Source organism: Carcharhinus amblyrhynchos, chromosome 4 (assembly GCF_965287045.1).
Source record: "Carcharhinus amblyrhynchos chromosome 4, sCarAmb.v2.hapA, whole genome shotgun sequence".
NCBI lineage: Eukaryota > Metazoa > Chordata > Chondrichthyes > Carcharhiniformes > Carcharhinidae > Carcharhinus > Carcharhinus amblyrhynchos.
The window spans coordinates 86,030,219-86,055,406 of NC_137327.1; the positions used below are offsets into that span (position 1 = coordinate 86,030,219).

A 25,188-nucleotide genomic window follows, 5' to 3' on the forward strand; every position below is an offset into this window, starting at 1 on the left:
TCTATTGCTAACCTGGGATGGCTGCTATATTTGCCAAAATGTAGCAGTCATTCCATGCATGCCGAAAGAATTCACTCTTGTCAACTATTTTTGAAACGTTGCAATGATGTGGTAATTCTAACTGTTCATGCTGCACTTCAGCCACATGTGGCAAGCAACTTGCAATACCTCTGCCAATCATTTTTTTTTAAGTCACTTGGCAAGTCTGAAAGAAGAACCCATTGTAACGTTCCCAATTTTAAAACTTTTCCTCCCTATAAGCATCACTTGGCCTATTTCAGGAGGGTGTGAAAGGTGCAATATAACTACTTTTTCAAAGGTTATAACTCGATCTGAAATACAAAGGAACTGAATGGGCTGTATGTCTAAATTTTTGTGTCGATTTATATTTTGGCACTTGCAACTGTCTTGTACCTTGTCAAAGTCACATGCAGTTTTTTGTGTAGGTTAAATGGATTAGCTATTGTAAACGTGAGGTTATGAGGATATGGTGGAAAGGTACTTTGTCAGAGGAGTCAGTGCAGACTAGATGGGCTGAATAACCTCACTTTGCACTGTAGAGATTCTATAACTCAGGGTCTATATATCCAAACACAACATGACCAAGTTCAATCCTATTGTCTAAAGAATTCAGTTAATCCTTGTGGCTTAACTGCACATGTGGAATTATTCAAATTGAATTAAGTACTTGTTTTGATCATCTGCATTGCTGCACTGACATTCAACACACTAAGTTGATTTCTTTTTCTGTACTTTTAGGTAACTCAGCAAGATGTTCGCAAGGAGAGTCCACTGCTTTTCAAGTTTAGAGCAAAATTCTTTCCTGAAGATGTATCTGAGGAGCTGATTCAGGAAATTACCCAGCGCCTCTTCTTTCTGCAAGTGAAAGAGGGCATTCTGAACGATGACATCTACTGCCCCCCAGAGACTGCAGTGCTGTTGGCTTCTTATGCTGTGCAGGTCAAATATGGAGATTTCAATAAAGATGCCCACAAAACAGGCTATTTATCAAATGACCGTCTACTTCCACAGCGGTAAATGTTGTCTTTGTTTTTCAGTGATGCCCACGTTTTGAAATTGCTTCACATCACTCCAAGCCCTCTAGTCTGTGAATTGTAGATAGGTGAAGTTAAATTGGCAAACTGAATTGGCACCACCAAAAAAATTACGAAGTAAATGTTTTTCCACAATACTAAAATATGATTCAAATGGTGAATAAGAATCACAGTTCAGAGATTCCATGCAGGGTGGAAAAAATTGGAAGTTTTGTGTTTGGGAAGTTTGTAACCAGGATGTGTTTACTGACTTTTTTTTATGATGTCATTATGGTAACACGTCCTGTGGACAAAAAATACCAAGTTTTATTTGGCAGTTGTACTGAACCCATGTCAAGGTGGCAGTTGAAACACTAGTGAGGTGGTGAGGATTGAGCAAAGGATTAATAGTGGTGCCTGATCCCAATCTGGAAACTAATTTTGAAATAATATAGACGTGTATGATGGTCAGCCGAGATAACGCTCCAAAGAAATGAACATAGCTGCTATGCTGGTGCCTGTAGACTGGGGGTGGGGGGGGGGTGGCGTCAGGGGTAGAGAGAAGTGGGGAAAATGACAACTAATTAAAATGAATATAGGTTCCAAAGCACTTGAATTGGCTAGCTTCATGTAATTATTATGTTTTGATGAAGTTAATTTTGATGTTGGCCTATTTCTTGTGCCCTCTGTCGTAGTGAACACCTTCCCTCATTGTTTTTTCATTTTTTTTCTCTTTACTCTCCCTTTTCACATACTGAAAGGATTTATAGGTATTAACTATCTACTTTGGTTCAACTAAAACACAGGTGGACAAATCATTTGCCTGGCCTGGTTGGCCCAATTGTGGTCATGAATATATTGTGTCATAATCATATTGCCTGGCTTGTGCAGAAAAATCTGAAACTGAACTACATTCCTGGTTCCACGTGCCAGAGAATGTTCTGTACCATTTCATGGGTCAAATGCCCAGGCAGTTGGATACAATCCAAGTTTGTTGCCTTTCTCTGATCAATTTTTACTCTTAATTCTTTGAATTGTTAACATGGGCATACTTTAATCCAATTTTGTTGATCCACTCTTCTTTCAGTGCCTGGAGACTCAGGTGAAATTTTAATTACTAGTTTGATTTTTTTAATCTATAAATATCTTCCACTTGTGGGTAGTGCTAGAGATCAGAATGCTTTGTCTCCCAAAAAAATCTTCCAGATCTATTGTGCTGCAGTGAATCTCTTTGGTCTTAACATATGTCAATACCAACCCCTTAATGTATTATTGTCCCACGTCAGTCATTTTGTAGAATCTGCAACATTTTGGCAGTTAGTGTTACAGTGGGAGGTATTGTGGCGTGAACCCATGGCCACCAAGAGCTTGACTGAGATTGCCCAGACTATTTGCTTTCACTTGCATTGCTGTTGGTCTTTGAGAACAGAATTTTCTATTTTGTTTAACCCATGCTAGAAGAGAGTACTCCAGATCATATCTACAAACAGATTGAGGCAGAATATTAGCAACAAGCTAGAGTGCTGTTTGCTTCAATGTTTTCTATTACACGTACTATAGTCATCCTATGATCTGAGGTTTGATGCTGAATTAACATTTTGTTTCCACTAAGAACTAAATTGACATTGCACAAATTTACTTTGTGTCCCTATAACCAACAGACAAAGGAGACTTTCAGTTGGAACATAATGAGCCCAAGATATCTCTCTCCCTTCTCCCTCTGACACACCTAAGGGTTTAAATGTACTGTTTTTGGCAGGTGGGATTTGTACTCATTTTCAATAAGTAGCTACATTTATTAGGAGTTCTTTTTCTAATACTTGGCATGTGGCTGCTAGACAGTGCTGAAGTACTTCAGGATAATTTCTTCTGTCCTCACCTGAAGAAAAGTTGTTTCCCCATTTCTTCAGTTTCAAGTTTAAGAACTTTCTTTCAAAGTTGAAGTGGAAAATAGCTTGTAATGTGCACATTCCCTCCTTGCCTCCATTGAAATAAATTTCCTGCTCCCTCCATTTCTTTGCCAAGATTTTGGCTATGGAACTCTCGCCTGCCTAGGTTAATCCTATCTTTTTCAGTCCAAGTGCTTTAAAGCTTAGCATCACCTAACCACTCTGTCGATTTATGTAGTAGTTTTTATTCTTCAACTTTGTCCTGTCCAATGAACAGAGTTGGCTTATTAAGTTGAGGTGGTATTGGATTTTGAAATGTACACGCTCAATCGAAGTACCGCTGAAAGATCTAAAGTATGGCTGCTGAACTGGCATTGAATTTGAGACACATAGGAGTGCAGCTGACTGGTGCCTTTTTACCCAACTCAAACTCAACTGTTCTCTACTTATGATGGCTATCCAGTGGGAATCAGTTTTGTGTGTAGCTTATGATGCAACTGTTCACTGTCCCCTTCAGTGTCCTGGAACAGCACAAGTTAAACAAAGAACAGTGGGAAGATCGGATCCAGATCTGGCATGAAGAGCACCGAGGAATGATCAGGTAATATCAGAAGTTGGCAGTGTAATTTTTTTTTTACAGGATAAGTTAATTAATAAACCAGAATAATTTACAGTTAATCTTTTTAGTCATGCAAAACCCGTATTTGGTCACTCTAGTGATAAACTGGTGTTCTTTGTATTCTGAAAGTATAATACTGACCTGAGTGGCAATTCCTTCAATTCCAATGTTCAGGACTAAAATGACAACTGTACATATTGGCACCTATTGTATTAACAGCACAGACATTGCTGACTTGCGTGCTGTGAGGGGTGTAACTTGGCTTTGTAGTGATTTGTGTGGAATAAGGGACTGGACCATATTATGTATGGTACATTGAAAGATGGTTTGAGTGTGAACCTGACTTCTTCAAAATGGTACAGTAGCTAGCACTGCTGCCTCAGTGCTGGGGCCCAGGTTTGATTTCCAGCTTAGGTCACTGTCTGTGTGGAGTTTGCACACTCCCTGTGGCTGTGTGGGTTTCTGTCAAGTGCTCTGGTTTCCTCCCACAGTCCAAAGATGTGCGAGTTAGGTGGCTTGGCCACGTTAAATTGTCTCTTAGTATCAGGGGACTAGCTAAAGTAAATGCATGGGGTTGTGGGGAAAGAACCTGGGTGGTACTGTGATCAGTGCAGACCCGATGAGCCGAATGGCCGCCTCCTGCACTATAGGATTTCTATAAAATGAATCCTATAGTTCACTCGTATGGTGCCCAACTTGATCACTGCAATCAGTGTTTTTGGAAAAAGCCACAAGTTAAAAAGCCACAAGTTGAAAAGCCTTAGGTTGATTTCACATTGAATGTGGCTCTCCAAGCTTTGAGTTTCATCTATGCTGGATTTAGAACACCCAGGCTATCTTTTATCAGTCGTCCATTTTTTTTAATGGTCGTTACACTATCAGGAATGGAAATGAAACCTAAGTGATTAAAACTTGCCATGTATTGTTGGTGGCAGCACAGTGGTTAGCACTGCTGCCTCAACGCCAGGGACCTGGGCCAACTGCATGGAATTTGCACGTACTCCACCTGTGGGTTTCCTCCCACACTCCAAAGATGTGTGTGTTAAGTTGATTTGGCCGTGATAAATTGCCTTTTAATATCGGGGAAATTAACAGGGTAAATATGTAGAGTTTCAGGGATAGGGCCTGGGTGGAATTGTTGTCTGTGCAAGTTCAATGGGCCATATAGTCTATGATTAAGTGTCTTCGGATTAGTGATATAAATATTAAAACCCTAAATCCTGAGGTTCACTGTGTATTTAGTATGTTGTGATTTGGCTGGCTCCTTGTGGCTGTGTTCCCAGTATAAAGATTTTAAAGTTCTGAAAGGAGTTCTGGATAAATTTATTCTGCATTCATTATAATGTTAGCATATTGTGCGTACTTATGGGTTTAAATTTTTTGGCTTTTCAAGCTCCAGACCTGTATGAGTATAAGAGCCAGTGCAAATAAGCATTGTTTCTATATTTTAAATTGTTTTAACCAAAATAATTTCTTTAAAATCATTGCTTAAGACTAAACCAGATATTTTGTGCTTAACCTGGTAATTTTGCTCAATTGTTGCTAATGAGACCGAGTTGTGGGCTGAGTGCATGGGACTTGGTACACAACCTGTACAACAAGAATTTCTGCAAGTCCTGTGACATGTCCCTCACTATCCCCATTAGAACTAGAGCATCTCAGAAACTTGATGTCCAAGGTAGCATTGGATTTTTTTTTTTTGGTTTTAAAGCAGTATCAATTCCTGTTCTATTCCCCTTCCCCACTATCCATTTTGAGAATGTTTTGACTAAAACCACATTACGAAACTAGAAAATCTGCTGTTTCAAGCAGGTGTGCAAAATGTATTGTGACCAAGTAGCAGCAGATAACATTATGGCATCAATGAATCTGGGCAAAGAAATCACTGGGAATGGGGTAGGGAGAAACTCTGCTGACTGGAATCATACCTAGCACAAAGCAAGATGTGGTTTTTGGAAGCCAATCATCTCATTCCCAGGACATCACTGCAGGGGTTTCTCAGGGTCATGTCCTAGGCACAGTCAGCCTCAGCTGTTTCTTGAGTGACCTTCCCTCCATGCAGGTCAGAAGTGGAAATGTTTGAATGTTAGGCACTTCAGAACTTGGATGCTGAAGCAGTACCTGTCCATAAGCATCAAGACCTGAGCATTATCCAGGCTTGGGCTGATAAGTGGCATAAAACATTGGTGCTGCAAGTGCCAGGCAATGACCATCTCCTCATGACATTCAATGGCATCACCATCTTTGAATTCCCCTACTATCAACATCCTGGGCATTGCCATTGACCAGGAACTGAGCTGTAGAAGCCATATAAATACTGTGGCTAGAGGCAGGAAATTCTGCAGTAAGAAACTCACCTGACTCCCTGAAGCCTGTCCACCAAGTGTGATGGAATATTCCCCACTTGCCTGGATGAGTGCAGCTCAACATTCAGAAGCTTGACACCTCAAACAGGATAAAGTAGCCTGCTTGATTGGTAACCCATTCACTACCTCCACCAACTCAGTGGCAGTAGTGTACTATCCACATGATACACTGCAGCAACTCAACCTAGGCTTCTTTAACAGCACCTTACAAACTTCCATGCTGTACTACATAGAACGACAAGGACAGCCAATGTAGGGAACACCTGCAAGTTCCTCTCCAAGCCTCACACTAGATCATCATTTCTTTGCTGTCACTGGGTCAAAATCCTGGAACTCCTTTCCTGATAGCATGGTGAGTGTACCTACACCACATGGACTGCAGTGCTTCAAGAAAGTGGTTCTTCATAACAATTTGAGATGGGCAATAATGCTGGCAGAGCCAATAACACCCAAATCTCATCACATTTTTAAAAAAACTGGTAACTTTATCTCCATTCATATCTTGAAACTGCCATCTGCTTTCATTAACAGGGAGGATGCCATGATGGAATATCTGAAGATTGCTCAAGATCTTGAAATGTATGGTGTCAACTACTTCAACATCAAAAACAAAAAAGGCTCTGAGCTGTGGCTTGGAGTTGATGCTCTTGGACTGAACATCTATGAACACGATGACAGGTAGATTCCTCCAGGTGCAATGTTGTCTGTAATATAAGCAAATGGATGATAAAATGGAAGCAGATGATGGGGTAAATTCTTTTAAACCCTTGCTCCCTACTTTGACCTGACCATTGAACCCTGGAGTTGAAACAGATAGTTAATTAAAAATCAAGATGTTGCTAATTCATTTTTTAATGAGGCGTAATGAATGCAGTCATGCATTTCCATGAAAACTGCAGTTTATTAAGAGCTATCCTCATGAATAGCTTGACCAATTAGAATAAATAACCAGACCTTAATTGGCAACTCCAACTGTGGACATCATGGTAATGGGCAAGCAACATCCAAACATTTGAATGAGTCTTGGTATGAGTCCATGGCTGGAGGTTTACTGTCCTACTTGCCACAGGAATCAACGGGCAAGGGGCTGACCATGTAAAGGTCTGTCGACCAAGTGGGAGTTTATAGCTTTGGGAAGAGCGAGGTTGTAAAACCCAACCCCATATCTCTAAGTACCACTCAACTACTGAAGAAAAAGCTGGAAGCTATACTGATTTTAAAATCATTGCAAGGTCAATGACAAGTGATATGAAATTTTAACTTGTGGCAGATGTGTCTTGAGTAAATATATATACGTGAAATACATTTGCCTGCATTTTAAGGTTTGCTAAAACAGGTACTGCCACAGCCATATCTGTGGCTGCAGAGGAATTTATTTTGGATATTAGTTTAGACCAGGTGGGTGGCTGGATTTTAAACTGAGCTGCCATCACAACCAAGTCCAATCCTGCCCTCGCCTGCTATTCTTCCCTTTCTCAACCCTCCCTCCACAAAATCCCAAGGTCTCAGGAATAAATTATATCCTAATTGCTGCTGTGACTTGATTGGTTTTGACTTGAAATTGGTTAACTCAACATAAAACCAGATGGAGTTTAATCTGGACAAATATGAGGTAATGCATTTTGAAGGTTTAATATGAATGGCAGAACCCTTGAGGTTAGAAGGATCTGGGTGCACAGATTTACAGGTCACAAAGTGGCAGTGCAGGTGGAGAAGGCATATGGCATGCTTGCCTTCATTGGCTGGGCCATTGAGTTTAAAAATTGGCAAGTCATGTTGCAGCTTTATTGAACCTTAGTTAGGCTGCACTTGGAATATAGTGTTCAATTCTGGTTGCCACACTACCAGAAGGATGTGGAGGCTTTGGAGAGGGTACAGGAAAGATTTACCAGGATGCTGCTTGGTATAGAGGGCATTAACTATGAGGAGAGGTTGGAGAAACTTGGTTTGTTCTCACTGGAGCAACAGAGGGATAATCTGATAAAAGCCGACAAGATTGAGGGGCATGGACAGAGTGGATAGTCAGACTCTTTCTCGCAGGGTGGAAGAGTCAATTACTAGGGGGGACATACCTTTTTAAGGGGCGAGGTTTAAAGGAGATGTACGAGGCAAGTTTTTTTTCACACTGGGTGATGGGTGCCTGGAATTCACTGCCAGGGGAGGTAGTGGAAACTGATGCAATAGTGACTGTTAAGGGGCATCTGGACAAATGTGAATAGGATGGGAATAGAGGAAAATGGTGTCTGGAAGAGGAGGGGGTTTTACCTCAGATGGGCAGCATGGTCAGTGTAGGCTTGGAGGACCGAAAGGCCTGTTCCTTGTTGCTGTGATGTTCTTTGCTCAGTAGTTGAGCCTTGAATCTAATCTAAATGATTTCTTATACAGGGCAGAGCTTTAACTCGCAAGGAATTGTTGAGTTTCCAATACAGGGAGAAGAGAAATTTGGCTCAATTTGATTTTTGAGTATAGTGAAGAGGAGGAAGTGCATATAATTTATGGATGTTGAACAAGAATATTTCAACTTTTTTGTTTTTTAAGGTTGACACCCAAAATTGGATTCCCATGGAGTGAAATTCGTAACATTTCATTCAATGACAAGAAGTTTATCATCAAACCAATTGACAAAAAAGCGCCAGTAAGTATATCACATCACAAAATGGACCAGTTGAGATTTGCCTGCCAACTAATCTGACACCTTCAGGTTGCAGAGATTCAATTACTCTTAATTTGCAAGTCTAGATGTAGCCCATCAGAGCACTGTAGATGAACGTGACTTTAAGTTGTAATGGAACCCAGTCCCTCCAAGAATGGAAGAGTACTTGACTTCCAGATAAGTCAGCAGGATGATTTATGAGCTGAACATAATTTCACTGCAATGAATTTGAACCTGGTTTTGACCAGAATTCTGGATTCCAGTGTCCAACCTGTTCTTCTAGAAAGCAGTGAAGATGATTCTTAAATCCTGGTTCAGGAGTGGCCTAAGCTGTATTTGTACTGAGTAACTCTGAAGATGCCTATCAATTCAATGTAATTGTCACTTGACTTAGAACATAAGATCTTAAGAAATAGGAGCAGGAGTAGGCCATCTAGCCCCTCGAGCCTGCCCCACCATTCAATAAGATCATGGCTGATCTGATGGTTTAGTTCCACTTGCCCACCTGCCCCCCATCATCCTTAATTCCCTTATTGATCAGAAGTCTATCTACCTGTAACTTAAATATATTCAACGAGGTAGCCTCCACTGCTTCAATGGGCAGAGAATTCCAGAGATTCACTATCCTCAGAGAAGTTCTTCTTCAACTCTGTTCTAAACTGACTTCCCCTTATTTTGAGGCTGTGTCCCCTAGTTCTTGTTTCCTTTTGAGTGGAAAGAATCTCTCTGCATGTAACCTGTCTAGCCCCTCCAAGGCCAATAATACCCTTTTGCAAATAAGGGGACCAAAACTGTACACAGTACTCTAGTTGCAGCCTCACCAGTGCCTTGTACAATTGCAGCAAGACCTCCTGCTTTTATATTCTATCCCCCTCGCTATGAAGGCCAACATTCCATTTGCTGCCTTGATCACCTGCAGACTGAGTTTTTGTGATTCATGCACAAGGACCTCTAGGTCTCTCTGCACAGTAGCATGTGTAATTTTTCACCATTTAAATAATAGTCCATTTTACTATTATTCCTTCCAAAGTGGATAACCTCACATTTGCCAACGTTATACTCCATCTGCCAGATCCTCGCCCACTCACTTAGCCTATCCAAATCTCTCTGCAGGCTTTCCGCATCCTCCACGCAATTTGCTTTCCCATTCATCTTTGTGTCATCAGCAAACTTTGTTACCCTACACTCGGTCCCCTCCTCCAGATCATCTATGTGAATGGTAAACAGTTCATTTTTTTAAAAAAAACATTTAACTTCATTAAATGACTTCATTTAAAAAAAAAATTGTTTGCCCCGAAAGGTTACTAAAAAATACAAATCTTAGTTGGCAGCAAGCTAGTGTTCATCTGTGTCAGTTCCTGCATTCTGTGACGAATGGAGGTCACTAGCAGCAGCTGAAGCAGTGGGCAGGCTGAACTAGTCAACAGTGGGACTTCTGCTCTTCACTGGGAGAAGTCCTGCCCTTGAACTGCCAGCCTATCTGGTCAGCATCTGCACCAATCCCAGCAGAGCCAGAGCTGCTTAGTGGGCACTGCAGGAAGAACCCCAAAGAGGATTGGTTGTTCAGGAAAGGCAGGTCCCAGGGTTTGTGTGTGGAGGGATCATAAATCCCAGAGAATTGGTCATGTGGTATGTAGGGCATACAGTGCACAAGGAAAATTGGAGATGCACCTTCCCCCAATTTTTTTTCTTTCCCCTGTAGGCCTTTAAAGAATGGCCTCCTACTCCTGATAATGCATGCCAACGATATTATGGCCTTGGCAGCATATTCAGGTCAATAGACTTGCTAATGGGTAATTATTAATTCAAATGTGTCGAGTGTACTATATTTTGAAGCCCACCCACTTGGCATATTATGGAATTGCATTAGGTGTGGGTGGCAAGGTGATGAGCCAGGAAGCCATCATATTTTACGTGCCCCTCTGCTGAAAACATGATGGGCAGCGGCATGTAAAATCCAGGCCATGAAATGTTGACCTCTCTATCTTTTTGTTCATGCAGCTTTCCAAGCTGAGAGGCTGGGGAGCAATGCAGGATAAAAATGGAGATAAGTTAAATGATGTGGGTTTGTGTTCTGATTATGCATGATGCAATCAATTTTTAATGGATTTATTTAAAATATTAAAATATTCCCAATTCTCATTTTTGTAGGATTTCATATTCTATGCACCTCGTCTCCGCATTAACAAACGTATCTTGGCATTGTGCATGGGGAACCATGAACTATATATGCGTAGACGCAAGCCAGACACCATTGAAGTCCAGCAGATGAAGGCTCAGGCTAGAGAAGAGAAACATCAGAAACAACTGGAAAGGTCAGGAATATTAGCATTGAAGCAGTAGTGGGTTTCGATCTGCAAACTTTAAAATGGGATCCTATAATGGCAGTTTCACTGGAGTATGCAGCCACATTCCCTATTATTTCTGCAAGAGACTGCCATATCTGTATTGGACAATGCAACATGACTCTTGTGAATCCTATCCTCCATACGAAACCTACACTAAGGTCCTGCTGCCTTTCTGAGAACACAAGAATTAAGAGTAGGCCATCTGGCCCCTTGAGCATGCACAGCCATTCAATAAGATTATGGCTGATCATCTTGTGGACACAGCTCCACTTATCCGCCTGCTCACCATAACCCTTAATTCCTTTACTATTCAAAAATTTATCTATCCTTGCCTTAAACATTCAATGAGATAGCCTCAACTGCTTCACTGGGCAGGGAATTCCACAGATTCACAATCCTGTGTGTGAAGGAGTTCCTTGACTCAGTCCTAAATCTGCTTCCCCTTATTTTGAGGCTATGCTCCCTAGTTCTAGTTTCACCCACCAGAGGAAACAACTCCCCTGCTTCATCTTATCTTATTCCCTTCGTAATTTTATCTCCCCTCATTCTTCTGAATGCCAATGAGTATAGCCCCAGTCTCCTCATAAGTCAACCCTCTCAACTCTGGAATCAACCAAGTGAATCTCCTCTGCACCTCCTCCAGTGCCAGTGTATCCTCTCTCAAGTAAGACCAAAACTGTACACAATACTCCGTGTACCCTCACCAGCGTCTTATACAGCAGCAACATGACATCGCTGTTTTTAAACTCCATCCCTGTAGCAATGAAGGACAAAATTCCATTTGCCTTCTTAATTACCTGCTGCACCTGCAAACCAATTTCTTGAGATTCCTGCACAAGGACACCCAGGTCCCTCTGCACAGCAGCATGCTGCAATGTTTTACCATTTAAATAGTCAATTTTGCTGTTACTCTTACCAAAATGGATGACCTCACATTTACCAATATTGTACTCCATCTGCCAGGCTCTCACCCACTCATTTAGATTATCTATGTACCTTTGCAGCCTTACAATGCCCTCTGCACACTTTGCTCTGCCACTCATTCTTAGTGTCAAACTTCGCAGATGACACTCTGCTTGGTCCACAACACAATTATCTATGTAAATCGTAAACAATTGTGGCCCTCAGTTAATTTGAGTTCGTTTATTTGCTTGTATGCAAAAGAGATCTCAACACTGATATCTGAGGCACACCACTAGCCACTGATTGTTAACCAGAAAAACACCCATTTGTCTCCACTCTTTGCTTTCTGTTAGTTAACCAATCCTTTATCCATGCTAATACATTACCCGTAACATAGCAATCTTTGGTGTGGCACCTTGTCAAGTGCCTTCTGGAAATCCAGATGTACCACATCCACAGGTTCCCCATTGTTCACTGCACACTTAATGTTCTTAAAGAATTCCACCAAATTAGGCAAGCATGACCTGCTCTTCATGAACCCATGCTGCGTCTTACCAATGGGACAATTTATATCCAGCTATCTCGCTACTTTTTTTCATAGATTCAAGCATTTTCCCTATTACAGAAGTTAAGCTAACCAGCCCACAGTTACCTGCCTTTTGTCTACCTCCTTTTTAACTAGCTAATGCTAATATGTTATTGAGGAACAAGGAGCTTTGGCATGCCATATTGTGCCTAATGTTCCTCCTTCAGCTGAGTTATGGTTAAAATGCTTTTGTCTGAAATGATTGCTGTACTTCTCTGTACAAGTCCCAAGAGTTCAGGTAGAACACACTGATGCATTCATCCTACTGAGGAAGATAATGTGTAAAGTTTGTGCTCACTCCTTTCCTAATTAAAATGCAATTTAAAAAAAAGGGCATTATTTTCCAGCTGGCAGGATCTTCCAGTCATGCTAAAATCAATCCCTTGCAGCACATTCCCCAGCAATGTGGCAGGAAAAACATATACAGCCCATAACCTTTTCATATGGGGAATTCCCATTGGCTACCAATGGCTCGCCACATTCCGTCCAGGGGGAGAAATCGTGGCCAGCAGCAAATAGGGCAAAATCCTGGCCTAGTTTGATGTGCTATTTTGATTTCCAAAAATGTTCGGTTATCTCCAGAGCGCAGCTAGAAAATGAGAGAAAGAAGAGAGAGCAAGCAGAGAAAGAGAGAGAGAACATAGAACGTGAAAAGGATGAATTGATGGAGAAACTGAAGCTCATTGAAGAACAGACTCAAAAAGCCCAAAGAGGTAAGACTGATAGGAAGAGCAAATTGATCTGAGTTGGAGACATGCTCCCATTGTTGCCTTATCATTGATGAAGGAAAGACTTTGAACAAGTATTAAGCTTCTCTTCCTGTTCCTATTCAGCAGAGAGTTCTAATTATATAGAACACAATATCCTGCTCTGAAATGAGAATGAATGACCTTTATGGGAATTATACTCCATAAACCAATTGATCTATCATACGTTCCAAATCATGACACAAAGCTTTGTGACTTGCAATATATCTTGCCCAGCAATTTGAGGTTTGGGAAGAGGTGAAAAATTGTTTTTTTTAAAAAAAAGTTGATCAATTCCTGGTGGGGAGGGGGTGCTTAGTAGGATTTAGAAAGCCGGAGCAGAATTTCTCAGGGTAACCAAGAAATATGTATCAAGTGGCTTCCTGCATCATTTGGTGAAATTTATTTTGAAAATCTGATTCCCAGAGCTTCACTGGAAGGTTATTTGTTCCATGGTGCTGTTGACTTAGCAGTTGTGTCATAGACAAATGTAGAGTCCTGCAGCATGGTAAAACTATGTACTCTGCCACTCTTGCACTTGCAGCAGCTTTCCTTGTTCAGGAACCAAGGAACAAATTGCAAAGGGCTTTTCTGGAAACTCTGCAACTTTATCTACTGCGTAATGGAGCCCTACTGAAAAGGGTATGCCAAGTTGGAAACCTGGCAGCTGAGTTAACTGACCTTAGCAGGGCAATTGCAGATTTGTTGCTGTTGCCCTTCCTGTGATAAAGCTGAAAACTGGCCAGGGTTTCTGCTTGGGTCTGAGCAGACTGTGTTTATTTTTGCTGTGAACAGGAATCTGTTTTGACTTTGGCATCCCTGATAGACAAATAAGCTGCTGATTCTGTATAAACTCTGAAGAGCAGACAAGATGCTAGAGACCGTAATCAGAAGAAAATATTTCAGTACAGAACAGGGGGAAATATTGCGTAGACTACTGAAAAATGGTGAAATGAAATGGTTTTGCTTGGATTGTGGGTGCAAGGGGAAGGAGAGGTAAAAATCTCTATTTGTCACTCTCCTCATCCCTGGCCTTCCCCCTGCTGGAAGCAGAGCAGTTGCATGTTCTTCTGCTTTGAGAATGGGACCTGTTAGTGCTGCTCTTAATGCACAGTCAGAGACCAAACAGTTAATTTCAGTTTGTTTTCTGACAGAGTGGAGTAAAACTGTCCAGCTACAGGCAACGCCACAGTTTTCTTTAACTGAACTGGGGGATGGTTTGGTTTGAGTGGCTGTCGGGGCTTAATGTTTTCTTTAAGCTGGGTCTGAACAGGCCCTGTGGCTTTTTTGAAAAAATTATCCTGCCTTTTTAAAAACACACTACTGTAGTGTCCCAAGCCCCGGGCTGAATTGTCCATGAATTTATCAAGTGTTGGTAAATACAGTTTTTTAAAGGAAAAAGGCCAAATGGACAACGGCTCACAAGGCTACCATTGTTTGAAAAGGTGGGGCTGACTTAGGGTGACATGATATAATTGGGCATGAAATAAACAGTGGAGCAGGAAAGGTGGAACATGCAGCGGAGCCAGAGCAGGCTGGACAATGAACATTGGATTTTATTTTTGGCTTGAGCAGTGGGGCCTCAAATGAGAAGGCTGATTTTTTTTTTCAGAAGGGGAATGAGACATTTTATCTGCAACTATATAAAATGTGTTGCTGTCTTAACTGGCCAGTAGAGGAAGCAAGAGAAGGCAAAGGTGCCACCTAATGGCCATTGGCCTCCATATATACTTTTGTGTACAGAAGCATGGTGTACATGAGTGATTATACTGGGTACATTGTAATATGCTATTTCCATGTTACCCTTTAGAACTGGAAGAACAAACTCGCAAAGCACTCGAGCTTGAGCAAGAAAGGAAAACTGCCCAGGAGGAGGCTGAGCGACTGGATCAAGAACGCAAGGTGGCAGAAGAGACCAAGATGGCCTTACTTGAGCAGTCCAAAAATCAAATGAAAAATCAAGAGAACCTGGTAAATAGCATCATTGCTATTATCAATGGAATTTAAACAATTTCTAGATTAACATAAGGGATTCCAGCCCAAAAGCTAAAGATTCTGACCAAACAGATGTATATAATTTTGGCCCTCTTTGCCCTGCTACCCACTCATTTTGACCACACAATCTAAGGTGTGTACTTGTTTGGGGGGGGGGGGGGGGGAGGCTGCACAGAGGGGATTGCAGGTAGAAGGCTTCTCGTGCTCTGTATGGTCACTCAGTTGACCAACCTCTCAAAGTGGGATGGGAGATCTGGGAACACAGTCCTTGTCTAATATGTGTGAATGCTGGCCTTGCATCTGTTGCAGTTGAAGTTGCTGCTCTGTCCTGTGTGGGGATGTGGAAGGAATTGGAGACCTGTAACATCCAGTTTTGAACTACTTTCTCCTGAGAATAGAATCTGGAAAATTTCCCTATGATTGCAGTCGAATAATTCAATAAAGGATGAAAATTTGTGAATATTGGAAATAAACGCACAAGCAACTATTCTGAATTTGGACTGCTTTTGGGCATTTGAAATACAAGATGGGTTGATTTTGTGAAGTCTAATGAAAAGTTTCTTGCCCCAGCTGTATGCCAGCTTTTTTCTTGTTTGAAAATGCCGGATACAACCAATTTGCTTATAATCCTTCCTGGGAATGTGACTTCAGCTCATTGGATACTGCCCAAAAAAAAAGCTGTTTATGAAGGAATTGTAAGAAGCTGCTAACATCCAGCACTGAATGCTGAGGCAATGTCCCATTAAAATGCTTTGTGATACAAAGGCATCACAATAATTTTCCTATCCAAAGTAGGTTTGGGTCTAGATGGATGAAATGTGTATTGAGGAGACTGTGCCAAACAGCTGAGGCACAATCATTTTAAAGTGTTGTCTCTTAGAGCTGTGTGATGCTTTAACATGTTATGTGGACAGCCCTGAAAGCAAGTTGGTGCATTTCTACATTTGACATCAAATACAGCAATGATTCACCCAATGCTCACGCTGCTTAAAACCTACTGCTGTGATTCAACACCGATGTTGGGATGGGGATAATTGTTTTGAGGAATGCAGAGCTGGTGCATAGTTGTTGCTCTCTCTCTCTCTCCTCTGAAGCACAATGTAAAATTGGAGACCTGGTTCGAATCCCATCATGGCAGATGGCGGAATTTGAATTCAATAAAAAGTATCAAATTAACAATCTACTAATAACATTGTCAGTTGTCAAGAGGGGGATAAAGTCTAGTTCGCTCATGTCCTTTTTCAGGGAAGGAAATCTGCCATCCTTACCTGATCTCGTCTACATATGACTCTAGAGCCACAGCAATGTGGTTGATTCTCAACTTGCCCTCCAAGGACAACTAGGAACAAGTAATGAATGCTGACCCAGCCAGTAATGCCCAGGTCCCATGAAAGAATAAAAACAAAATTTGAACTATTCTTCAATCATTTCATGTCAAACATCTGGGTTAGGATTTTCTGATCCTGTCCACAGTGGGAATTGTCACAGGCTGTGATGGATTGGCCAAAGGTCCACTAACTTGGGGTAGGATTTTTCCAGTCCCACAGAAGGTGGAACCAGAAAATCCTGGTTTTGATCTTTACTATTAACTGACTACAATCTCTGAAGAATGTTTCTTTGTTGCATTGAATTTTGTGTTGTATTTATTTTAATTTTGAGATCAAACTTTCAATGTGACTTTATTTCCAAAACAAGGTGAAAAATGCTATGCAATGGAACGTGCCATTTCAGGTACTGTTAGCATTAACCATGACCAAGATTGGTGTCGCACAGATAAATGCTGAGCTAATGTGCTTTCAATTTTGCCCTGATGTAACTGTTGGCCACTAGCATCAGAAAAGCATCCTCTACTTTGTGATTTTTTTTCTACTTCATCTATCAGTTATTATGGCCTGTCTTAGACTGCTGAATTGGTGTTTTTGCGCTAAATAGTGCGGCACAGTGGTTAGCATTGCTGCCTCAGTGCGAGGGACGCAGATTCAATTACCAGTTTAAGTCTCTGCACATTCTCCCTGTGTCTGTGTGGGTTTCCTCCCACAATCTGACAGACATGATGGTTTGGTGTATTGGATACACCGAGGGAGAATTTAGCATGGCCAAACAGGTGCCAGAGTGTGGCAACTAGGGGATTTTCACAGTAACTTCATTGCAGTGTTAATGTAAGCCTACTTGTAATACTAATAAACTTGTAGCATGGAGCTTCAGTTCAATTGTGGTAGGAACTTTTCCAGTGCAGTTTTCCCAAAACCAGCAGCAAAATCATGGAATTTCAAGAGTAATTTGAGCTTCTGTGATCCTTAAAAAATCATGCTAGCAGTTTGACATGCCCCAGATTGAATTAGACACCACTGCATTTAAACTAATTGTACCTGTTTGAATCTTTAAAGGCACCTGATCTTTTAGGCATAAAGACCTCCTTGAAGCTTTTGAATAAACTTGATTTGTACAGTAATACAACTAGCAAATGGTTCTGCATAGCTGGCTATAATTTAAAACATATAATTTAAAGTAATGTTTGGACCAGATACTGATTAAAGATTTTGGTGGTAATTACTGTTCAAGTAAATCCGGGGGTTGGGGAGGGTGGGGGTACTTTCCAAACTGCCAACTGTCCGAGCTCATTGACATGCAAATGAGTGAACAAGAAATCCATACAAGTGCAGTGTGTCTTGGTACCTTTTTTATTCAAATTTAAATCCAATTCATGGCTCCCACATGAGAGGCCAACACAATCCAAGCTGACAGGATGAGGCATTCCCCCCCCCCTTCAGGGCTTCATCTGACATTTCATTTTGACCAAAAGGCCGATATGACTTTGAGAATTACGTCATGTGAAGCCTCTATTTAACCTCACTGGCTATCCTGATCCTGTCTGTCCTAGCTTGGGCACATAATGATTGCAAATGTCAGCACAGCCCAAGTGCAATAGGCTTGCCTTATCCCCTGTCTGATCTAGGGTTTCACCCCTGCCAGGTGCAAGTTGAACCCAAAACAGTAACTCTTAAAAGCACCGCACCCACACCTGCTTTGTTCTTGTTTCCCAAACACCAATTCATTTGATGTGACATTAGTGTTTCTTAAAAGTAAAACTAAAGTGATGTTCACATGGAAAAGTCAGTCCATTGCACTTTATCTTTGTAGGCCTCTGAGCTCGCAGAACTCACTTCTAAAATCAATCTATTAGAGGAAACAAAGAAGAAGAAGGAAGAGGAGGCCTCTGAGTGGCAGCAGAAGGTAAGGCTATATGACTCACGAATTAGATGCTTCTGCATTTTTCCTGTCTCTTCTCCATTGCTGAGATACAGTTACATATGAGCAAACAGAACATGGTCCTTTGAGTGCAGACTGTGGAAGGTGTCAGTGCTGCCAAACCTTGTATTACATTTCTACCCCATTTCAGTTCTGTAGAAGAGTCATTAACTATGTTTCTGTCTCCACATATGCTCAGTAGGAAGTCTCAACACCAGCTTAAAAGTCCAACAGGTTTTTTAGGTAGCAAAAGCCACTAGCTTTTGGAATGCTGCTCCTTTGTTAGGAAGTCCACTTACCTGACAAAGGAGCAATGCTCCAAAAGAAGCTTGTGGATTTTGCTACCAAAAAATCTGTTGGACTTGAACATGGTGTTGAGCCTTCTTACTGTGTTTACCTCAGTCCAATGCTGGCATCTCCTTGTATGCTGCCAGACCTGCTAAGCTTATCCAACACTTTGTTGTTGTGATGCCTATACATAATTCAATGTTTCCTGCTAGAGAATACTTATTTTCCCCACCTCCTTCATCTTGAATGAGTAATCACTAAACAGTCAGTGGAATATAGGGATTTCCCATTTTAAATGTTGGCCTAATCAGTTTCAGTATTTGAATGTTAAGCCACATGGGCCAATTGTGACTAGAAGCATAGATGTGGTTTGTGAGCTATGCACAAGATTTTAAATGAAAGAGAATACTTGATGGCAAGTATTTGTGCTTCCTTTATGGATATTTCTGTGATTCTATTTCTGGATTGTTTGGCTTTCCTGCCTTATCCTTGCAGATGGTGCATTGTGATTTCCTTGTGCAGATGCAGATTTTTTTAAATGGTATGTTTCTGCCTTTCCCTTAGGCTACTACATCAACTCAGCTGCAGCTGGTATAACCTTTTTCAGTAGTGCAATGGGGAAGTAACAGGCCAGATTCCAATCTCAGTACAATTCTCCCTGCTCGCAAACATTCTAGTGAATTTGGGACCTCCATAGTCATTAACTCTTGAATTGCAACCTGATGGATTGTGGTCAGGAGCCCCTTCAATTTAGCTATTACAAACTTAATACCATGCAAGTTGGTAGTAAGTGGGCTGTTCTCACTTGAATACATTGTCTGTAGAGACAATGTTTAGAAAAATTTAAGCTTCCCTTTAATCAGGTCTTGACTTTGACTTCATTAAATGACTAGAATGAACACTTTGGCAACTACAAAGTGAAATTCCCCTTGTATACTCAACACTGTACACCTTTTTAACACAGATTCTTCCAGTGGATTCTCATTTTTGCTGAGTAGAAGCTTCAAATGACTGACTTCCTCACATCTCTTGCTTTTGGGCAACCTAATCAAACAAATGGAATTGTCTGTGACAAGAAGTGTATTTTCTCATTAGTTTGGTCAGAAAATATATGTTTGACTATGAATTCAGTGTGGCTATGATCAAAGTTTGTGGTGAGTAGGATGTAGTGAAGTGATAATAATGGCAATTATGCACTGTACAGGCTGCATTAGCACAAAAAGATTTGGAAAAGACCAAAGAGGAGCTTAAATTAGCCACAACATCCCCACCCATCCAAGTGACCATCCTGCAAGCGGAGAATGAGCATGCAGATGAACATGATGAGAATAGTGCAGAGGCTAGTGCTGAACTCAGCTCCGAGGGAACCGTTCAAGATCGCAGTGAGGAAGAGAGGTTGACTGAGGCAGAGAAAAACCAACGTGTGCAGAAGCAGCTACAGGTACGTCCAATCTGATCTACAATTACGTTTCGAGCCTTGCTGCTTGTTTTTAAGTGGTAAAGCAGATAAATTCATTTATCCCCCTCTGCACAAGTATTTATTAAGGATATGGTTTATAGCAATTTATCAAAGTAGAACGCACCTGTTTGGTTTTGGACATGTGGTGGAGATGATCCAAGAATGTTTTCGTTTATCTTTTTTTGGTCAAACTCTCCTGTTGATTGCTGTTATTAGCACTACCCTTTTGTATGAACACAGGGATTGTAGAAGGCTTATCTGGGCTGTTCTGTCTTTTTAATTGCACTTCCCAATGAAGTGTTTGCCTTTTTTAAGCACTTGATTTTGCATCTTTTTAATTTTGTTTTTGCACCCAGTCCTTTAGTTTGAAATTTTTCTTTGATTTTCATTTAATTGACTTCATACGAAATTAAGGATGTCCTCTTTTTGTGATCAAGAGCTCTACCAGATGGAGAATGCTGTCTGCCGTTTCCATTCCTGCTATCTTAGTCCCTCAATTAGATTACCTTAATCTTATCTCTCAGGAATATGGTCATGTTTACCCAATCGTGATCATTATCCCTTCAATGAATAGTGCTGAATTCTCCCATGTCAGTGTATTCATAAGGAGTTTGTTAATACTGCAAACTGTTTCATATGTTTGTGTTGAAGTTAGCATATCAGTAGCCTTCTGTTTGGTATCTGCTTGACCAAGTTGCTGATACATTCTGATTCCTACTCTAATCTTCATTTGATTATATGATCCTCTATGCCTGGAACAGTGTTCTGAATCTATGCCCTGCATTGGACATATGTACATGAATGTTTTTGAGCTTAATGTCAGGGGTAAGTTTTTCACCTCAGGGTGGTGAGCAAGTGGAATCAGCTGCTGTCGGTGGTGGTAGAGGCGAACTCGTTGGGGTCTTTAAAGAGACTTCTGGATAAATACATGGGATTTAATGGGATTGAGAGTTATAGATAGGCCTGGTAAGTATGGATATGATCAGTGCAACTTGTGTGCCAAAGGGCCCGTTTGTGCTGTAGTGTTCTATGTTAATTTTCAGTGACATGAACACAGCTTGAAATGAAATATGGGTTAATTAAATTACAAGTGTATTGTTTGGATTCTTGCTTAACCTGGTATGAAGAAAATTCATGATTGAGCATACTTAAACAGGGATGACCTAGGATTTAAGTTGGGATACTTATTTGCATATAAACATGACAAAGTAGTTAGCACTGCTGCCTCACAGCACCAGGGAGCCAAGTTCAGTTCCAGCCTTGGATGACTGTCTGTGTGGAGTTTGCACATTCTCCTGGTGTTTGCTTGGGTTTCCTGCCACAGTCTAAAGATGTGCAAGTTAGGTGGATTGGATATGGTAAATTCTACCCCCCCCCCCCTAGAGTCAGGGGGACTCGCAGGGTAAATATATGGGGCTACAGGGGTAGGACTAGAAGGAATTATTGGTGCAGACTTAATGGGCCAAATGGCCTTCATCTGTATTGCTGGGATTCCAAGATGTATTATTTTTACCCTTTTTTTTATAGATTATAACTTTAAATGATCTTATCATTTTAAAAGTGAAAATTTGGATGTCTGTTGTTACAATCAGTGACTTGAGCTGTGTAGATGGGTCAAGTCTCACCTCACGAGTGTTCTAGGGATGTCCAATCATGGCTCCGTTCATTTAGCACTTCTAGCCAGCTAGAAACGTAACTGGGGAACTGTTAACAGCAACAATCTTTCCTGATGACTGAAATGCTACTTTACCCATAGGCATTGACTTCTGAGCTGGCCCAGGCCCGCGATGAGACCAAGAAAACACGAAATGACCTGCTACATGCAGAGAACATGAAGGCAGGACGTGACAAATACAAAACCCTGAGACAAATTCGGCAAGGTAACACCAAGCAGCGAATTGATGAATTTGAATCCATGTAAATCCCCATTTCCTGTGACCTGCGTAAGCCACTACATGGAAATGAATTTGGTTTCATTTAGGAGTTGCCGAGAAACCCTTTTTTATTAATATATAGCTTGTGCAGATCAGCAACAGAGATGTATTAAATTTTTTCAGTTCTTGTGTAGCACAAATGTAGTCTTTGGCTATGAAGTTCAGAAAGATTATCCTTTCCATTACACAAGCTCAAATTTTCTCAAAGCCTTTGTTCTATTCACACTTTTTTGTACTATTTTTAAGCATGTTTCAGCTAATCTATGATATGAGAGTCCTTACCATCCTAAACTCTATTTAATTTAAGAACAATGGGGGGGAGGGGTGCAGTGGGAAGACAGAATTATGCTAATTGGGATATTGATATGGTATACACGGCTCCTGCAATAGCCATACTTATCACTAACTGTTTTGCTTGTCTTCTCACTTTTTTTTAGTTTATGGGTTGGTTTTCAGTTGGAGAATCTGGCTGGTCTTCTGAGTCAAGTGATTATAGCCAAGTGGTCTCAGAGCACCTAATCTGTGATTTGACACAAATTATGTCATTACAAAAAAAGATTAAATTTCAGAAGGTAGAGCCTTCATTCTTAAACTAATTCTTATGGAATGTTATAGAAGACGGAGATCCCCATGTTTCTGAGATTTATATTCTGCTTTTATGCACATCTCACTTAGTTGGCTGAAATTAGTAAGGCTCTGCCTCTAATTTTTCAAGCTGCATATAATTCAGCTGTGACTGGAGTACATTGCACTAAAATTTTAAATCTGTCAGATTGCAGAGTTTTTAGTTGGGGGGGTGGGATTGCTCCTTCAAATGTTCACAGTAGCTGGAAGGTTATGGTGTTATTGCAACCACTGGGTAATTGCATTTTGTGTGAATAGAGTTGATTTTGGAAAAATGTGTAAATTTGTAATAAAATGCTTCCCTACTAATTTCATGGCTCTAAAGTATGTCAAGATTTTGAATTTGATGTGCTTCAACTAAAATCCTTTTTTCAGTTGTATATTTAGGTTGGAAGCACTGGAGATATTGCTAATGCAGACTGTTTTTGAGCTTCCTATTCCTAACTGAACCTCTCTTACCAAGGCTACCATTTAATGCTGAATCATTTTTTTTACATAGAAATTAAAGTGCCAAAAAAGTCTATCTCAGTGTTACAACGTCTGTCTATTTTATTTGCAACCAGGAACACTCCTTGTGCATATGGTTGCTTGTTGTTTTTCTAAATAGTATTATGTACTTGATGTAGTTACTTTGGACTTTAACTATGCAAAGTAGGAAGAGCAGAATTATTTTTTGTAACCAGATTATTGGTTTGCAGACTATCATGTACCCATGCATCATGTATTTTGCAGAATAATTATAAGAACTGTGCAGTATTATATTAAGGAGACAACTGTTCAAGTTAAGTGATCTTTTTATGATATCTATTACAATGACTTTGTAAAATGGAAGATTTTTGTCAATAATAGTGGGATTCTTCAGCTTGTTGAGAAATGCTGCTTGATCTCAGTGGTTTGAATATTTTCTATATACATTTAAATAGTAAATTGGCCAGTGTAAATTTATTCTGCGCTAGTGAAATCTACTTCCTAATTAACAAATGGGATCTCGGTAACAAACTATTTGCTGTTTTGGGATTTGTATTCAATTTAGTCTTTCACCTCTAATAAATTTTCATATTTCTGCATTTGTTTTGGTGTTTTTCTCATCTTTTGAGATTTGTTAGTTTTTTTTAAACTGTATCTTGGGAAAGTGTTTTTCTATGTGGAGGAAATGGATCATTCAACTTTCAAAGCATGGTATTGGTTAAATATCCAAAAGGAAACAGTGGTGTTGATGCAAAAGATACCTTTTTAGTGTTATGACCAGAAATGTATAGATGAACAAGATAGAGAAATTAAACTCTCACCTCTCAGATCCCAATTTGAAAACCCGTTTGCTGTTCTATAGTAAAGTATCTGCCAGTCAGCTTAGAAAATTATTCAGGGGAAATTTTGGTTGTTCAGTGCATGAAATGTTCCAAGCCAAGAAAATCCTATTAAAGCCTGCTTCATCCCAGATTTTGCCCACCAAGTCCCTTTAACCAGCATCTTGGCAGCCCCATATTTTCTGGGTTTGCCATGCAAATGAGCTCTGTGCACTAAACTAAGAAGGTGTACAGCAACTGTCAGTCCCAGGTCAAAGGGAGCAATGATGTAAACCTAAAGCATGCAAAGTTCAAACTTTTTTTGCATAGCTCGGAAATGCTTTTATTTGGATTTCAGATTTAAACATGCAAACATTTTGCTCATCAGATCAAACATTTTAATTTATCCCCCCACTGCCTCCTCCACTACCACCACCACCACCAATCCACAGCCAGGGCTTGTGGGGAGCAAATACAACATTCCATTAATGCATCCTTGGGAGGAAGTGTAGCATAAGAAGCAAGCCTACCACATATTTGTCAGCGTAGATATTGTAAGTTACAACACGTGGGCCAACCTATCTTGGGGGTGTTGAGAGTCAAATAGATGTTAAGGAGTTGGCTAACATAGCCGATTAATTTGTGTTGTCCTTGAAGTTAAATCTAAATCAGGTAATGGATTAGGTGGTCCTATGTTGTAGGTCTAAACTGTTGACATAAAGATGACATTTGATTACACTCTGCTTCTGGTTGGACAATTTCATAGCATGAAACTTGGTTCCACTTTGACATTTCAACAACAAAAGTTGATTTAAGTTGGCACAGTAGGATCCAGGTGCATGTAAGTGTAAACACGGCCAAAAGTCACTGTTTCAGATGTGGTAACCTGGGCAGCGTGGGAAACATGTCTACTGCCCCACCAAGGAAAAGATGTGGGGGCAAAAACCATTTTGCCAAAAAATGCAGAAGCAAAGTTAAACAGGGCAAACAATATAAATGGAGGTGAAAGTAGCACACCCACAAGACAAGTTGAAGATGTCAAGATTGAGGAAGCATTCTGTCAGTGACCACTAAAAAGCTCCAATGATTATTGCAGTAGCTTTATTGTACTTCAAACAGTGACAATAATACTATTGCCAGAGCATTGTGGTAGGAACTGAAGGCAAACCAAATCAAGTGCACGTCTCAAATGTTTCAAAGATCTCTAGC

The 25,188-nt window shown here is 40.6% G+C and overlaps 1 protein-coding gene across 1 annotated transcript in view; it reads left to right on the top strand.

Moving 5' to 3' along the window:
* The window catches only part of msna (moesin a), a 71,197-nt gene extending 47,437 nt beyond the window's left edge, over positions 1–23,760 (top strand). The window contains exons 4-13 of the mRNA XM_080187450.1: positions 760–1,034; positions 3,441–3,524; positions 6,440–6,586; positions 8,447–8,543; positions 10,713–10,876; positions 12,981–13,111; positions 14,955–15,115; positions 18,281–18,373; positions 19,881–20,117; positions 21,892–23,760. Of these exons, the coding sequence (XP_080043576.1) occupies positions 760–1,034; positions 3,441–3,524; positions 6,440–6,586; positions 8,447–8,543; positions 10,713–10,876; positions 12,981–13,111; positions 14,955–15,115; positions 18,281–18,373; positions 19,881–20,117; positions 21,892–22,056 (1,554 nt within the window). The 3' untranslated portion in view covers positions 22,057–23,760. The remainder of the gene's footprint in view (positions 1–759; positions 1,035–3,440; positions 3,525–6,439; positions 6,587–8,446; positions 8,544–10,712; positions 10,877–12,980; positions 13,112–14,954; positions 15,116–18,280; positions 18,374–19,880; positions 20,118–21,891) is intronic.
* Positions 23,761–25,188: the final 1,428 nt, after the last annotated feature.